The sequence below is a fragment of the Leptodactylus fuscus genome, chromosome 8, assembly GCF_031893055.1.
Source record: "Leptodactylus fuscus isolate aLepFus1 chromosome 8, aLepFus1.hap2, whole genome shotgun sequence".
Taxonomy (NCBI): domain Eukaryota; kingdom Metazoa; phylum Chordata; class Amphibia; order Anura; family Leptodactylidae; genus Leptodactylus; species Leptodactylus fuscus.
This window is the reverse complement of record NC_134272.1, coordinates 56,674,214-56,692,739: the sequence shown is the minus strand read 5'-3', so window position 1 is coordinate 56,692,739 and position 18,526 is coordinate 56,674,214. Positions and strand designations below refer to the sequence as shown.

The following is an 18,526-nucleotide window of genomic DNA, read 5'->3' as shown; positions in this document are numbered from 1 at the left end:
AAAAAACAAAATGTGTTTTGGAAGATCATAATATGTTAATTCTAGCAGCAGAATCACAAGCGGTTTCCCCATAGAGGAAGAAAAACTGCAGCAAAAACACTGTGGGGAGGAAAAAACGCATTTCACCACATGTGGCCTTAGCATTACAAAAGAATGGCACAACCAGTGTCCTAACTAGACTCCTAAGGACCCAGAGCAAATTTTGAATTAGGTTCCCCTCCTCTTTTTGCTGTACCTAAAATATTAAGCCCCCCTTTGCACTTTCCCTATGCCCTTGCAGTTAGGTAAGTTGGCTCTATGTTCTGGGTATTGTCCTGCCATAGAATAAATTAGGGTCACCGGGGCCACACGGTGGCTCAGTGGTTAGCACTGCAGCCTTGCAGCGCTGGGGTCCTGGTGTTCAAATCCCACCAAGGGCAAAAAACCATCTGCAAGGAGTTTGTATGTTCTCCCCGTGTTTGCATGGATTTCCATCCCATATTCCAAAGACATACTGATAGGGAAAAATGTACATTGTGAGCTCTATGTGGGGCTCACAATCTACATTTACAAAAAAAAAAAAAAAAAAAGAAATTAGGGTCTTTTGGAGCAAGAACAGTAAAAGTATTTGGACACCTGTGGTCCGAGCGACAGTCACAGCCTCAACCCTCCGGGCATGCTTTCTAAAAGTCCTTGTATGATGGCTAGTGGTATTTTATTCCATTCGGATTGGAGAAGACAGGTAAGTTCTTTTACTGACGTTGGATGGCTGCTGCACCCCTTAGTTCGGCAATCCAACTCGACCCAGAGGTGCTCAATAGGGTTCAAGTCTTGGCTCTGGGCAGGCCAGTCCAGTTGGTTAACCTGATTGTCACTGTACCAAGCCATGATAGACCTCACTACATGACAGCTGGTGTTGTCATCCTGGAAGTAACATTGGTCCGACCCATAGAACCGCCATAATGTAGGAAGCACGCTGTTATCTAAAAGAGTGCAATAGACATCGGGGTTGAGTTTGCCATGCACTGGGACCAAGGACAAAAAGTGCAGATTGAATAATTCAAGATCCACATTAGAGAGCGGGTGTAAACGGGAGGTATACTAAACAAATGGTGGGCCATCGGTAATGTAATTAAACAGAAGATACTTTTAGTTGAAGGTACGGTTTAAGAGATTTCTAAACATGCTGACTTTTTTTTATTTTTCAGTATTTTATGATGATGACCTCACGGACGCACTGTTCAAAACCCTATACCAAATAACACATGCACTAACAAGACTTTGCACTATTTATTTATCTATTGAAAGAAGGTAAGAATTGTGTCATTATTTAAAGAATACAATATTACTTTCCCATAAATATGTGAGTAAATCAAGGAACTTCATGAAGCCCATTCCATGGGACGACTGCCCCCCCCCCCTCCCTCATTTTAGTATTGGTTGAAGTTAATGGAAGTGTCTCAAGTATTTCACTTTAGTGTTATCAATCATATGTAAATCTGTATAAGAGAAAAATGTGTCTTCTGTTTTTTTTAAATGTAGTAGCTATGATTATTTGTATTTATTATATATATATATATATATATATATATATATACAGTGCCTACAAGTAGTATTCAACCCCCTGCCGATTTAGCAGGTTTGATAAGATGCAAATAAGTTAGAGCCTTCAAACTTCAAACAAGAGCAGGATTTATTAACAGATGCATAAATCTTACAAACCAAAAAGTTATGTTGCTCAGTTAAATTTTAATAAATTTTAAACATAAAAGTGTGGGTCAATTATTATTCAACCCCTAGGTTTAATATTTTGTGGAATAACCCTTGTTTGCAATTACAGCTAATAATCGTCTTTTATAAGACCTGATCAGGCCGTCACAGGTCTCTGGAGTTATCTTGGCCCACTCCTCCATGCAGATCTTCTCCAAGTTATCTAGGTTCTTTGGGTGTCTCATGTGGACTTTAATCTTGAGCTCCTTCCACAAGTTTTCAATTGGGTTAAGGTCAGGAGACTGACTAGACCACTGCAACACCTTGATTTTTTCCCTCTTGAACCAGGCCTTGGTTTTCTTGGCTGTGTGCTTTGGGTCGTTGTCTTGTTGGAAGATGAAATGACGACCCATCTTAAGATCCTTGATGGAGGGGCGGAGGTTCTTGGCCAAAATCTCCAGATAGGCCGTGCTATCCATCTTCCCATGGATGCGGACCATATGGCCAGGCCCCTTGGCTGAGAAGCAGCCCCACAGCATGATGCTGCCACCACCATGCTTGACTGTAGGGATGGTATTCTTGGGGTCGTATGCAGTGCCATCCAGTCTCCAAACGTCACGTGTGTGGTTGGCACCAAAGATCTTGATCTTGGTCTCATCAGACCAGAGAACCTTGAACCAGTCTGTTTCAGAGTCCTCCAAGTGATCATGAGCAAACTGTAGACGAGCCTTGACATGACGCTTTGAAAGTAAAGGTACCTTACGGGCTCGTCTGGAACGGAGACCATTGCGGTGGAGTACGTTACTTATGGTATTGACTGAAACTAATGTCCCCACTGCCATGAGATCTTCCTGGAGCTCCTTCCTTGTTGTCCTTGGGTTAGCCTTGACTCTTCAGACAAGCCTGGCCTCGGCACGGGAGGAAACTTTCAAAGGCTGTCCAGGCCGTGGAAGGCTAACAATAGTTCCATAAGCCTTCCACTTCCGGATGATGCTCCCAACAGTGGAGACAGGTAGGCCCAACTCCTTGGAAAGGGTTTTGTACCCCTTGCCAGCCTTGTGACCCTCCACGATCTTGTCTCTGATGGCCTTGGAATGCTCCTTTGTCTTTCCCATATTGACCATGTATGAGTGCTGTTCACAAGTTTGGGGAGGGTCTTAAATAGTCAGAAAAGGCTGGAAAAAGAGATAATTAATCCAAACATGTGAAGCTCATTGTTCTTTGTGCCTGAACTACTTCTTAATACTTTAGGGGAACCAAACAGAATTCTGGTGGTTTGAGGGGTTGAATAATAAATGACCCTCTGAATAAACTTTTCACAACTTAAAAAAAAATTAAACAAAGAAATAACATTCTTTTTTGCTGCAGTGCATTTCACGCTTCCAGGCTGATCTACAGTCCAAATGTCACAATGCCAAGTTACTTCAGAATGTGTAAACCTGCTAAATCTGCAGGGGGTTGAATACTACTTGTAGGCACTGTATATATATATATATATAATTTATTTTTTTTTCAAGAATTTTTGGTGAAGTAGTTTAGTTTTCCATGTTATATTCTATATTTAAATAAAAATCCTAAAAATCTTGCAATTCCAACTCTTGCAACTAAACTAAATGGTTTGTGACTTTCTGTCTCCTTGAGATGGGCTGTAGGCCATAGACACAACAGTCTAGAGAAGACCCTTCTGACTCCTATAGGAGAATTATCTAGACATGCTCTGTGACCTACGCGGAGGTCATTGCACAGAAGGGCGAGTAGATAAGACATAAAATCCACCACAATTTATCAACATATACATGATAGCTGGGATCATCAGTGTGCGTAGAAGTGAGGTACTGATGTAAAGGAATCAAACACAGAAAACAGGAAGTCTCAGCATATTATTTAGCCTAGTGGCCAGTGTCAGAATGGCAGGCTTTTGGATCTTTTTTTTTTTTTTTTTTTTGTTTAAAGAGGACCTTTCACCACTTTTGGGCACATGCAGTGTTATATACTGCTGGAAAGCTGACAGTGCGCTGAATTCAGCGCACTGTCGGCTTTCCCGATCTGTGCCCGGTGTAAAGAGCTTACGGTGCCGGTACCGTAGTGCTCTATGGTCAGAAGGGCGTTTCTGACCATTAGCCAGAGACGTCCTTCTGCCTCGCGGCGCCAATCACGCTGTGCTGTGGAGCGGGGAGGAACGCCCCCTCCCGCTCCTGATAATATTCGTCCATAGACGAGCTGTGTGAGCAGAGGGAGGGGGCGTTCCTCCCCGCTCCACAGCACAGCGCGATAGGCGCCGCGAGGCAGAAGGACGTCTCTGGCTAATGGTCAGAAACGCCCTTCTGACCATAGAGCACTACGGTACCGGCACCGTAAGCTCTTTACACCGGGCACAGATCGGGAAAGCCAACAGTGCGCTGAACTCAGCGCACTGTCAGCTTTCCAGCAGTATATAACACTGCATGTGCCCAAAAGTGGTGAAAGGTCCTCTTTAATATAGTTATAGGGATCCTATCATTGGATACCCTTTTTTTTCTCGATAACACGTCGGAAAAGCCTTAAGAAAGGCTATTCGTCTCCTACCTTTAGATGTCTTCTCCACGCCGTTGTTCGGTAGAAAACCAGGTTTTCTTCGGTATGCAAATGAGCTCTCTCGTAGCACTGGGTGCGGGCCCTAGTGCTCAAACAGCACTAGGGGGCGTCCCCAATGCTTCAAGAGAAATCTCCAGCGTCGCCTCTATCTTCTCCAGGAACCCGCCTCTCTGTGCGTCTTCTTCTGTCCTGGGTTTTCAATTTTCTAGGCCTCGGGCAGAGCCGACTGCACATGCCCGGGCCACAAGAAAATGACCGCTTACATTATAAGCTACAATACACACAACCACTGCTATTGACAAGATTGCACTTGAGCATCGAAGAAAGCAAACAGTGTCAGGAGCTGCACATCCAGGAAAACAGACGGTCTGCGCAGGATTGGGACCCACACTTTTTTTTTATTTGAGGGCTTATCTAAAGAAACTAGACCTGGATTGGATTTAAGGGGATATCGTCACTCCTTGGGGAGAGACCACCATATAGGTGTGTGGAGACTTATTAAGCCTTTAGCACTTCACTTTGCAAGGGACCATGGGAAGAATATGCAAATCTGTCTTCCATGATGTAATTAGGAAGTCAGGTGCCTCAGTGTTGCAAACCAATAGAGGGCGCTGACTGGAATGTGCAAGCCTGTCTTCCCTGATGTAATTAGGAAGACAGAATCTCAGTGATATGGCCCAATAAAGGCTGCTCCCTTTAACATCATGCTCAACCTTCCAAGAGCCCTTTGTTTTGAAATGATGCTGGGATTATTACCAGGTATAGTCTCTCAACCGATGATTGGATTTGTCATTCAATTATGGAGACTTGGTTGCTCCTTTATGACACTCAAAATGTCAAGCTGATGTTGAATAAAACTTGTTAATTTGACAAATCAGGTTTGTGAATACTTTTATTTGGCGCAGAGAAGACATTGCAGATGCCCTACTGAATCTCTTTTTGCTATATAACAGTGTAGGTACTGAATGGGTCCGGATTTAGGGCTTCTTCTCATACTGAGAGTTATATTATTCGTGGTAGGAGAGAGAGAGGCAGACTCGGCAGCGATATTTGCTGTGAAATTATTGTCAGTCATATATACTATGTCCTCAGTGACATTCTCCCTGTGTGACAAATCCTGTTCAAGACTTTTACCAATATGCAGATAAAGATTATAATGTAGAATCAGCCTTTCTGCGACTAATCCTTCCATCTGTACTGCTGCGAAGTAAATGAAGGCAAGTTTGAGGCAGCAGCAGGCCGCATTTGACATTGAGGTTTATAGACTACAAATTAAATATTGGAACATTGGAACATTTGCGTAACCCTGGTGTCAATGAGGTTGGAAATGGATTCACACCATCATAATGTCATGTATATTTCTGGTCTTGCGTGACATGACTACTCCACTGGGATCCGAAAGATAAAGCTCTTGCTTCTTCATGTCTTGATAGCCGGATAAATGTCCATTCAAAGCATTAAGGCATGTAAAGCGGAAACTGGTCAGTCCGAAAATGTGCAGAAACATTAATCTGAAGGATTAAAATTCACAGCCGCAAATTTAGATTTGAGTTTATATGTAAAACTGGTTGCAAGTAAACAGTATGAAACTTGGCCGCTGCATTTCTATAAAATTGTTTTCAATACAAATAGATATTAAGCTTCAAGCCAGAAGAAGTCTCTTGCTGATATCTTGGCCGGTTTTCAGCTTATCTGCTGGCTCTATTTGTTCGGATTCCAGGTGTATTTGGAATGATATGTAAAAGAAATGACAAGGAAAACAACTAAATACACTAAACTGCAAAAATCTGAAAGTTTACGGAAGTTAATAAAATGTGATTATGCTGTGTGGCCCTTAGGCATGTCGCGACCTTGTTTTGTCAGTAAAAGGCTTTACCTACCAATGTGCCACTTTCCATAACTACATTTTATTGGCGAGTGGCATTCCATGTGTATCCTGCGGTCCACCCGCAGCTGGGGTTAAAGCTAGACGATTCTCAGGATTACTGCAGGCAGCAGGACCAGACACCAGTGATCAATGTTTTATTTCGTTAAAGGGGTTCCTGGGGATTATAATTAGGAGGGTGTCGGCCATTCATGGATGATCAATGGAATTGTAAGTAGGCACCTGCCAGAGAATATCACCAAGACCATGGGATACTGGCAGTATGAGCTCAATGCAGCTGGCAACACACTCCTATAGCTGCTGATGCGTTACTTCACTGTGGTCCCATCTCCCAGACACAAAGTCCTATACGTCACATGGAGTATTCAACCAACGGAGAAAGGTCATACCACACGCAACACTCAACTTGACACTATGGCTTCTTCCTCTGCTGTTGTTTTGGCATTGTGAATACTGAATGGGAAGTTTCTGTAGCTCTACCACTATTGAACTCAATTGATGCAGGGCTGCAGTAACAGCGCACGGCCACTATACAGGTTATGGCGCTATCTCTTTCTAGTCCTCTGGCCTGTATAGTACAGGGACTGGATGCCACCAGCTGATCCATGCAGGGAGGCTTGCACCAACACCCCCACCAATTAGATATTTATGACCTATGCTAAAGATAGGCCATAAAAGACAAAATCCTGGACAGAATTATGTATTTCTATTCATCTCTTAGCACACATTTGAAGCAGCCTTGTTTCTGCTTTCAGGACAATGCATTTCAATGTTGTTTACCAAAACATATTGCGTTTTTGTAGTGTTAAAAAGTCATTTGAATTTCCAACAGCAGTTTAGCAATTCTTGACATCACAGGAGTCTGAAATTGCAAAGTTGAAACAGTGGGAACCACAGAGAACATAAATGCTTTTGTGTTATGCATGCTCGGGCACCTTGAAACCTTCCTGCCATGCTGCCATCACCATCATATCCTTAACCTAAAGGTAGTTTGCCTCCGTTCCAAGTACTGAAAGGATGAGTAGAATTGAATCTGCCAAGTGTCTTCCACTTGTATTTACAGAGGGAGCAAATTGAAGAAACTCTTCTGCACCTCTACAAGTCTATGAAATGTACTGTCAAGGGAAAACTGACCTGTCACTTATATCAGCAGTTTTATTTGCAGGATAGAGAAACATTTAGCTGCATTGACTTTTGCATGATTTTCTTTTAATATTTTCCTATTGTAGCCATATTTTTTTTTCAAGTCGTATGAGGGATTTTTGCACTTTACACTCTTAGCATTACCATTTATTTCCTATTGTGTTCACTATGCAGTAAAAGGTTCTCACACTCAGGACCTTTTCTATGGGAGACAGATGCCTAACAGTTGAGTCACAGACTTAAAGGCTTTTACCATCAAAATTTACAGTCCCTGGAGCCCCATAGCAGTGAATGGAGCATTGGTCACAAAATGGTTGCAATGGTAGGGGACCTCGTTCTCCTGATCACTGGTGTACCCGGCAGTCAGACTCCCATTACTTGGCTCATAGGCATAGGTGTATTTAATGGGATAGCCCCTTTAATTGATTTTATAGGCAAGATTTGCTCTGTCTAAAGACCTCAAAAGTATATTTCTTCTTTACATGCATAATTCCCTGGTATATAGAAATATATTTCTGGTAACCATTATGTGCTTAAAGAAAGACATACTATTCAACTACACATTGTAGTGGCATAGAGGGGTCTCCTATATACCAATACATAATGCATGCAGGAAAATACTATTGAGCTTTAGATCACATAAATCATCTTTTTTAAAGGGGTATCACTAACTGGCTTGTTCAGCAACCTGCATGCTGTGTGCTCTGTTCACTTTCTGGTTTTCTCGGTACATTGGTGGGCGGGGTTTCACTTGCTCTGCTAAGTCCCTTCATAGCAGTATGTTTTCAGTCAATAACGAGGCATTGGTTGTAAATTAATTACCACAGTATGAAGCTGATGTAGCATAGCTTGATTTGAGTCAGTTTGCAATACATACAGAGGTAACGGACTCCCTATCTCAGCCCTTATCAGCCAAATTCAATGAAACCGACTGATATGTGGAAGAGCAGGAGATAAAGAGCTCAGAAATACCGGAGCACTCACCTCCCCCCACCTTATCTGAGAGCAGGAACTCCGTTACAGAGACATAAACAGCTCAGAGCTGCTCCCAGCACTCAGCCCCCACCCCTCGCTCCCCCCTGAGAGCAGGCAGACTTGTGGACTAAGCAGATAAGCTCAGCACCAGGCCCATGGTTATGGAAACGCAGTGTAAACAATGAAGTGAATTAATTAAGATAGCAGCCAAACAAAGCAGTTTTGATAAAGCAATGTATATAGGAAAAGTCTTAAATCCACATAAACTAGCAGTATAGAGAGGATCCTTGTGATGGGACAACCCCTTTAAGTTCCTGAGTCTTTAAGTTTTTACTTTTACTTTCTTATCTGATATTGGTCTATACTCTGTACTCAAACAGATAAGTTCACTATGAAGTCTGTGGAAAGGGGAGGAGAAGGAGAGAGATATATACTGTCTACAGAATTTTGGTCTGGAAAAGCGGGATTGTAATTCCTGATGACTGTCACTCTATAGTGCAGATGAGGAGAGTTCGTCTTCCTTCCCCCTAACCTCTCAATAGACTTCAATTGTACAGATCTGATTAGTGGCAATAATTTTGCTAGTGACCCATCGTAGGAGAGATTTTTTAATGGGGTGTGGAAGTGTGGTAGTGCTGCACAGACTCCAGAGTCCAGATCTAGTTCTCGGAGCAATGCAGCTGGAAATTTTTTGTTAGGGAGAAGCTACTACTGGCTTATGATAGTGGAAGTGGAAGGATCAGATTTTGCCTCTGACTGTAGTGCAAGCGCTACTGTATGGTACTGTCATGCATCAGAGTATTCTGCTCCATCAATGTTTCTAAAGCAGAGAAACTTCATAATACAATGGAAAATGACAATTAAAACAACTTTTAATAATGTTCATTGAAAAGATTGGCTACTAGTCTTACACAGACTCAATCAGGCAAGTAGCAGGCAGACCAACTGTTAGCCAAAGAGTATGAGCAAAAGACTGTTGACCACCCTTTGTTCTATTTTTAACCCCATTCCTTTTTAAAATCTACAATGTTTGTAAAGTATATTGATGACCTTAAGCAAAAACGTGTAGGGTATTTCCCCATAACTCCATCAACGGTATTCTAATGCATGATGGTATGGTGCCAAGACTCCACTACGGACACTGCTGCAGCACCTGAACCCAATACTGCACATTGTACGCTGAATGAGCAGATACTCTCCCAAGATGTAAACATTACTGGTATCTGCGCTATCCCAGAACGGCTAGACTGTCGGTCTTTAGCAGGTCTAAAATTGATGTCCAATCCTATGGATAAGCCATCAATATATGAAAGGTGGATAAACACATTAAGATTTCTAGATCCTGCTATCCAGGATCTGAAAAAGGGGACGGAATCCATTGTGTTTGGAACCAAAAATTTAAATGATAGAGTGTCGGACTTTGTCAACCCTGGAAGACAATGTGGCAGTCGAGTCACCCTCAAGATTCCTAAGTGGGCATGGTTCCATTCTTTGTAAGATATTTATTCTTGCCACATTTGATGATATACTTAAAGGGATCCTATCATTCACACACTATTTTTTCTAGGTACCACGTCGGAATAGCCTTAAGAAAGACTATTCGTCTCCTACCTTTTGTCGTTTTCTCCATGCTGCCATTCGCCTACAATCCCAGTTCTTGTCGGTATGCAAATTGGCTCTCTCGCAGCACTGGTGGTGGGCCCCAGCACTCAAATAGCACTGGGTGCATCCCCAATGCTGCGAGAGAACTCTCTCCAGCTCCGCCTCCATCTTCGTCAGGAGCATCCTCTTCTTCTTCCGGCGGTGGCTTGTAACTTCTAGGCCTCGGGCCTTGGGCAAAGCAGACTGCGCATGCCCACAGGCCACAAGAAAATTGCCGCTTGCACAGTATTGTAAGCGGCCATTTTCTCGTGGCCTGTGGGCATGCGCAGTTTACTCTGCCCAAGGCCTAGAAGTTACAAGCCACCGACGGAAGAAGAGGCTGAAGAGGACGCTCCCGATGAAGATGGAGGCGGCGATGGAGAGAATTCTCTCGCAGCATTGGGCATGCCTATTCCGACGTGGTACCTAGAAAAAATAGTGTGTGAATGATAGGATCCCTTTAACACAGCATGAAGAATAGAGTTGGTAATTGCCATGTATGTTTTACAATTGACGTCTATACTTCTCTTTTAGGTTTAACTTTACATTAAGATACATGGATATTACATGTGATGCGTATAATCATTTCCGAAATTGCTTAAACAATTTTGAGAAGATCAGCAAAGGGAAGCTAAAGTGGAACGCAACAGAAATTAAGCCAGTTTTTCCACAATACTTCTCCTATGAACGGGAGCACTTGGTAGGTTGACTTTGTTCCAGTACTATAAGTACAAACAGTAGTCATAGAAAGTCATTGCAGTTCAGTAATTTGCCAGTGTCTCATGTTACATGTTGGTAATAAAAAGAAGTTGTTTCTTGAGAACTGTCCTCCTATCTCTGATTTACACCATGTTTCCTGTATGAATAGTGGGTCACATTTACAATGCAAGTCTATTAGAGCCTCAATCTCACTCCCATTGACTTGCTTTGATAATTATACGTCCTATTCATACAGGAATCAGTGTGTGCATCAGAAGAGCAGAAAGATTAGTGGTTGGCCCCACACCTAGATGTCATCTCAGCTGACCAGAGTTTCTATCTACAGTATATAAAATTACCCTGCCCATAGCACAATCCATGCAGTATAGTATACCATAGTAGCACCCATACAGTATAGTGGCCATCCACACAGTATAATGACCAAACCAGTTCTCAGTACGAATTTTCTGAAGTTCAGCTGAAAATAAAATTTTGGAGGTTTGCAACCCACAACCTCCTATTATACTCTGGGGTCTGGATGCCCAGGGGAGGTGAGTAAACACAACCAGCAGTGTTACTAATCTCCCAGTGGTCCCTGACTTCTTAGGACCTCTTCCAGCCTCCTGAAAGCCGTCAGGGACCAACATGCTGGAGCCAAGGGGAGATAAGTAACACTATTTCTTATGTTTATTCACCTCCTCCGGGCCTTCGCTTATGATACTCTGGGGTCTAATGAATAGCAGTTCCAGTTTGGATGTGTTCAGTATGAACAAAAGTGCTGGGCGGACCTTGCAAACCCAGCACATATTTGCAAAACGACTCTTGTGAAGTTCTCCCACCAAATATTCACCTTCAGTAGACTCACCTTCTGCAACAGTTATCAACTGTATTGGTGGATCTTGGGATTGGACAGTATTGTGGGAAATGTGCAACCACACATTTCATCCTTATTGTAATCCAGCCCTGACTGAGATACTCCGCACATCCCATCAGAATAGCTGATGCCTTATTTGCTAGGGGAAAAGTAGAGTCGTACATATCAAGCACTCATGACAAACTCTCCTAAATTGTAAGATATTGTATAACTCCCTTCACTAGAACTTTAAGACTGAACTCTAACATTTAGAAAAATTGCAGTTATATAGACAGCCACTAACCATGAAATTTTTGCATTGCAATTTAAAACCATAAGAAAAAAATCTGATGGCAGACTAAACCTTCAATTTATTTCCAAGGACACTTCTCATACAACACATACCAATACCACTACTTCCATTTTCTTGCCACAAAACCTTTCATCTACTGTTTATTACATCCAAAGTGATTCTCTGCATTAGTCATTTTACTCTTGAATTCTATTAAAAGGTCTTGGAAGGAATTTATTAAGACTGGTGTTTGTGTCAGTCTTAATCTATTCCCCACTGCAGCCAAATGTGCCACTATACCGCAACAATTCCCCTTAGATGGAAAGTAATGCTGTATATCTTATTCTTACAGTTTTGCCACTAGGGTAAATTCATCTGGAATTCCCACCTGTATCATATACGATCAGCAGCATTTGACACTATAGACCCCCTATACCCCCTCACTATGCCACTCTCTCGGTTGCCTTCCTATTTTTCTGACCACTCATTTAGTCCATCATTCTCCGGTGCCAGTTCTCCTCTTCCCTTGCCGTTGGGGTTGCTCAGGACTCTGTCCTAGACCCCCCCCCCTCTTCTTTCTCTACACAGCCCCATTAGACAAACCATCAACAGATTTGGCTTTTAATACCATCTTTATGTTGATTCAGATAGATGTAAAAATTGCAGCAATAGAGCGCTGGTCCGACTTGCCAAAGTCTTTATTCCAAATAGGTGTAATATAAAATGCATTTCAAGTCAAAGCCCTTTCTCCAGTGTGCATATTTATGTTGATGACACCTAGCTATATACCATCTTGTGACATCACTCCTGCACTACTACAGAACGCCAATGACTGTCTCTCTTCTGTCTCTAACATCATGTCTACTCTTTGCAAAGAACAAAGTAGTCAGCGGCACTACTGCGGCAACGCTTGTATTCACAATCTTGTGTCAGTATTGGCAAAAATTCCCGGCTGCAACAGCCAAAAAACCATGGAATAAATTAAATCCCAGGGTGGTGCTCACTGTGAAAAAACCTAGACAGGCAGTGACATATCGATGTGAAATGTAGAAAACAGGGCACTCACCCGCCACGGGATACATAAAACATTCGTTTTTATTTCATCCTCTTAAAAAAAAAGGTCAAACCTTGACCATCGGGGTACAGAAGACGGAATGATGCAAAGAAACAAACAGCGATGATCGTTTCGTGCTTAGTGCACTTCGTCTAGCCTGACGAAGTGCACTAAGCACGAAACGATCATCGCTGTTTGTTTCTTTGCATCATTCCGTCTTCTGTTTTATGTATCCCGTGGTGGGTGAGTGTCATGTCTTCTCTTTACCTGAAACTGAATCTTTCGAAAACTGAACCTCTTGTGTTCCCTCCATCCTCTAACCAATCCAACCCTGATATCTCCATTTCTGTCTGTGGTCTTACTATAAAACCGAGATAGTATGCCCACTGTCTCGGGGGGGAAGGGGGGTGGATTTCTCTGGAATCTCACTTTCACCCCACATATTCAGACACTTGCATGCTCGTCACCTGCTCCTCAAAAACATCTTTAGAATTCTCCCTTTTTTTCACTGTATAAACATGAAAACCCCTCGCTGTTGCTCTGATTGTCTCTAGTCTTGACTATTGCAATTCTCTTCTAATTGGTCTTCCTTTTACTAAACTCACCCCTCTACAATTTGTCCTGAATACATCCACAGACTCCTCTTTCTGTCAACTCGGTACACAGATGCATCTACCTTGTTTAAGTCGCTGCACTGGTTGCCCATCCACCACAGAATACAATATAAAATTATTACACCAATCCATCCATAGCTCATCGTGCATTGGCGCTCTGGAATGCTTTACAATGGACAGGCCATAGTTAGGCTTGGTTCACATCTGTATTCGGTAATTCCATTTGGGGAGTCCGCATGGGGATGTCCCGAACGGAATACCGAATACATTGACAAGCGGTGAGCAATGAAAGCCAACAGACCCCATAGACTATAATGGGTTCAATGTGTTTTCCGCACGGAGTCTGCACGAGTCATGTGGAGCGGAAATTAGATCATGGCGTACTTTTCTATCCACATGATTCGTGCTGGCACCGCGCGGAAAACACATGGACCCCATTATAGACTATGGGGTCCGTGTATGTTCATAAGCTCACTGCTTGTCAATGCATTCGGTATTCTGTTTGGGGGGTCTCCAAGCTGACTCCCTGAATGGAATACCAAACGCAGATGTGAACCAGGCCTTAGTGTGAGCAGCAGTTTTTCATATCCGGTTTCTTGTACTGTAGGCAAAGTGCACGTTAACCCTTTAGCTCTTGTTTAACCCATGTACAGGTTTAGTACACTGTACAATATCCTAAAACAGAAATATTACAATAATGCAGCTATATATAAAGATATATATTTTATCCCCAATATAGCAAAAGGGTCTAACTATAACAGTATATGTGTGTAGGAATACTGTATAAAGTACTTTGCTTCTACCTGAAATGTTGTAAATTTCTTTATTTTTCTGGTTGCCTCATTATTCTTTTTAATAGGAGCTATGGAAAATTACAGCCACAACTCTTACTTGATGCCTTTATATCCCATGTTAAAAGAACAAACGTGAACTTTGATGACGGGAAACGCAAAGGAGTCCACACAGACAGGGATCATCTGTTATACGTCAGTGAACTGCATACAAATGTTACAATTTGAAGCACTCGTGGGTTAAGTTAATGTAAGAAATGTACACCAATTTTATATTTTTTTACACAAATCGGTAAATCTGCCTCAGTATTTTTTAGAAGTATTACAAACATTTTTTGAAGGTCATTTTGAAGAAGACAACAGTAATGGAAATAATAGGCCTACGTTTCAGTTGACCATTAGGATGAGGCACAGTTCACATCTGCGTTCGGGGAGTCGGCTTGGGGACCCCCCCAAACGGAAGACGAACGCATTAAAAAGCGGACTCTCCTAACAGAATACCGAACGCAGATGTGAACCAGGCTTTAGGTCCACGTTGTAGAAATACTGTTTTGTTTTGTTTTTTTGTTGCAGATTTTGCTGTGGTTTTTGAGCCATATCCAAGGGTGGCTTACATTGGAATATATAGGAAGTTAGATGTCTCTCTTCTGCTAAATTCCACCCAGGCTTTGTCTCAAAAAGCAGCAAAATCTACAACAAATAAACAGCAGCTTCTCTGTAGCATGGCGTCTCAGCTTTACAAGGAAAGATCAGTGTGGACATTGAATATAGTTGACATGGTGATCCTAGATGCAACTAGTATCTGCCGATTTCCAGTGCATGTGCACTATTAAGAGTATTTCTACCGTATATAGAGTCATACTACACAGCATATGATATGGTTACATCACAATCTTCCATCATGCATAAAAGAAGACTGAAAAGTCGACGATAACTGGTGATAAACATGTCCAAAACTGGAAACATTTTTAGAACATTATTGAATTAGTTTTAAACGTTTGTTGAGTTTTCTTCCTTGTGTTTTTATCTTTGGTTTTATCCTTATATTATAGTGTGTCAGGATTTTAAGTGAATGCTGTGGTGTCTTGTCCTCAATAAGGGTGTGGAATTGTCTGTAATTCTAGGTTTCATGCATTGAGGGCATGTTCTAGTTCCATCTATGTCATTCTATAGGATTATGCTCCAGTGAAATCGTCATTTTATTTGCTGTTAATCTAATTTTTATTCATAATGTCTGTTCTCCCACAATCCCCTGCGGTAGCTAAATTTGTACATCTAGGTCCTGTATAGATGGTGTCATCAGCTGGTGTACCTGGGCCGTCTGGGTATATAACTTGCTTATCATTTATCTACTATTTTTTGCTTCCTACATAGCAAGTACACTGAAGATTCAGTGGTTGAATTTACTCGACACCATTGTTTTTCTTGTGAAATTCTCTATAAGTTTGATGTGTCACATGACTCTCTTCCCATTGAACAAACTAAAGTTGGATTCAAAATGGCCGAGTTCAAAATGTCTGCCATGGTCGCCACCCATCTTGAAAAGGTCCCCCCCCCCCCCATATGCTAATGTGCCATAAACTGGAAGTTGATATCACCAACCATTCCCATTTTCTTTAGGTCTATCCATATAAATGGCCCACCCTGTAGTAAATACAAAGAAAATCCACACAATTCGTCCGGCATCTCTACCAGCATATTTGGGGGCAACTAATAACATGAAACTTGTGTTATATTGATAGCCAAATTTCTGGATAAATCTATTTATCTATCCAGGACACTTTAACACTGTCTATTTTTGAATTATTTTTTTTTGGAGCAATTTTCCTAATGTTTTTCAATTCCCTGCAGTTTTTTTTTCAAAAGCAACATCAGAAATTGTTTGTTTTTTTTTTTGTTTTTTTTTTTAAGACTTCTTCATAGAAAATAATAGAACCAAATAGAAACAAATACTAGTAACCCTGTATGTGTGGGGAAAACCCCCCCAGCACAAACCACCCCCTCCCCTCCAAAGCAAAAAAAAAAATGCTGTGTGCTAGTAGCCTTAGGGCCCGTGCACACAATGTAACGCGGCACTCATTCTGACACGTAAACATGTGTCAGAGTCAGCACTTCAAAACAGAATCCGATTGACCTCAATGGGTTCCGTGTAAGGCGCGTAACACATTGACATCAATGGGATAAAAAAAGCTTCCCATTGATTTTAAGGTGTAGCGCGCATAAGACAGAACCCATTGAAGTCAATGGGATTTTTTTTTTTTTGAAGCGCTGACTCTGACACGTGTTTACGTGTCAGAATGAGCGCCGCGTTACATCGTGTGCACGGCCCCTTAATGGGGTTGTCTGGTTATACTTTGCTTTCTGGCAAGAAATGCTGCTCAGCTGAGACTGATCATTGCTGGGGCCAGTGAGTTGATCATATTCAGTGTATTGGGAAACACAAAAAAAGAGACCTGCATGAAACTGTATGAACCAGCATAAAAGAAGTAGCAAGGAATTGGTGAGGTATTTTTTTCAGCATGTTTTGAAAATATATTCGCCATCCCTTTAAGAATAACAGAGAGCAAATGACAATGGAAAGGGCTTATGGTCAAATAGTAGCAAATAGTGTATATGGGATTGATAGAGGACAGTAGAAGGAGAAACGTGTAATCCATGAGAAACTTAAAGATAAGGTCTGAATATGATGGAAGAAAATCGATATCACAGCAAAAACAACAACAAGCGTTGACCAGGAGTCCTGGTGAGATCCACCCAAGAGAATAAGGAAAATAGGCAAAGACTCGCTTCAGCTTCATAACAAGATTCAGCAGAACTTGTCATTCAATATTAGAAGGCACTGCGTCACTCTTTGCAGATGTCAAAGTCCGAGCGAAATCCAGTGTATCTGCAGACTAGGAGATGATGAGCAGCCATTATAATGATAGCTCATGGTGTGGAATTTGGTAATTCTGCAGACTTCTCTGAGTGTCTTAAGTGGTCTGTCATATACTTATACTTGGTAAATAAGAGGGATATTACTGAACAAAAAATGAAAAAGTTAGACTGCAATAATAGTTTATACAGTTATATTTTTGATTTGATACAGTATCCCATTTACCAATGAAAGGGAACATGTCACATTGAAGAATATGGCAGTATCTTATAGAACTGGAGGCATTGTCAGAACTTGTCATTTAACGATACAAATCCCTAGGAGCACGGATTTAGGATTCCAGGGGGAGGTCGTACTAGTGTACGCATATGTAGTTATTTATTGAGTCCTTCCACCCACTGGATTCCTAAGTCTGCAGTGATGAATAAATAACACGTTATACTGAATTTTGCCCCAAATCCTATATATTAAGCAGCTTCACCAATTGTGTTTGTACCTGCAACAATATTTAGTTGAGTTTTCTAAACAAAAAATAATAATTTTTTTTTTTTTCGGTTTACATATTGAACTAATGTACATTATCTTAAAGGGGTTTTCCAGCCTTTAATGTATATTTCATACTGATAACCATCCACAGGATCTTTTCTCTGGGAGTCGGACACCCTGTCCCCCCACAGTTCAGCTTCTCTGACAGTCTCCAGGTGCTAGAAGCTGATCAAGTAGTAGGAGCGGAGCTTCTTAACCATCACTATACAGTGAATGTGGCTGCAGGTCTGCTCCTATTATTTAAAGAGGACCTTTCATGCCCTGATAAATGTACGGTATTATATACTGCTAGAAAGCTGACAGTGCACTGAATTCAACCCACTCTCGGCTTTCCCAGTATGCATCCCGATCTGGAAATATCAGTGCTGCTAGTTTCGGCACAGATATCTCTCCAATGTCAGAAAGGCAGGCCTCACAGCCTAGTGTCATCACTGGACAGTGAGGGATGCCCCTCTGAAAGTACAAGACTATGGAAAAGAATACTGTTGGGGTGGAGGGGGGGTCATTCTTTACTGTCCAAGGATGAAGCTAGGTTGTAAAGCCTGCCCTTCTGACAGTAGAGAGATATTGGTGCAGAAGTTAACAATACTAATATCGCCAGCACCGGGGCACATACCAGGAAAGCTGACGACGTGCTGAATTCAGTGCACTGTCGGCTTTCTAGTGGTATATAATACCAACTATCTATGAGGATGTGAAAGGCCCTCTTTAACCGGTTAAGGACCGCCGTACGTAAATTTACGGCCTGCGGTCCAGGTACCTAAAGACCGGACTATTGTAAAAATACGTCCTGTCTTTAGGTACCTATTTCGTGGGGGGAGGGGTGCGGGGAGGACGGGGGTTAGGTGTTACTAACACCTAACACCTAACCTAACACCTAACACCTAACCCCTTC

General features: G+C 41.9%; 1 protein-coding gene across 3 annotated transcripts in view; it reads left to right on the top strand.

Annotated features, from left to right (window-relative positions):
* Positions 1–16,278, top strand: part of METTL22 (methyltransferase 22, Kin17 lysine) — a 75,235-nt gene extending 58,957 nt beyond the window's left edge. For all 3 annotated transcript variants that reach the window (XM_075285952.1, XM_075285953.1, XM_075285951.1), the window contains 3 exons: positions 1,188–1,290; positions 10,442–10,607; positions 14,279–16,278. In XM_075285952.1, the coding sequence (XP_075142053.1) occupies positions 1,188–1,290; positions 10,442–10,607; positions 14,279–14,314 (305 nt within the window). In that variant the 3' untranslated portion in view covers positions 14,315–16,278. The remainder of the gene's footprint in view (positions 1–1,187; positions 1,291–10,441; positions 10,608–14,278) is intronic.
* The last annotated feature ends 2,248 nt before the right edge of the window (positions 16,279–18,526 follow it).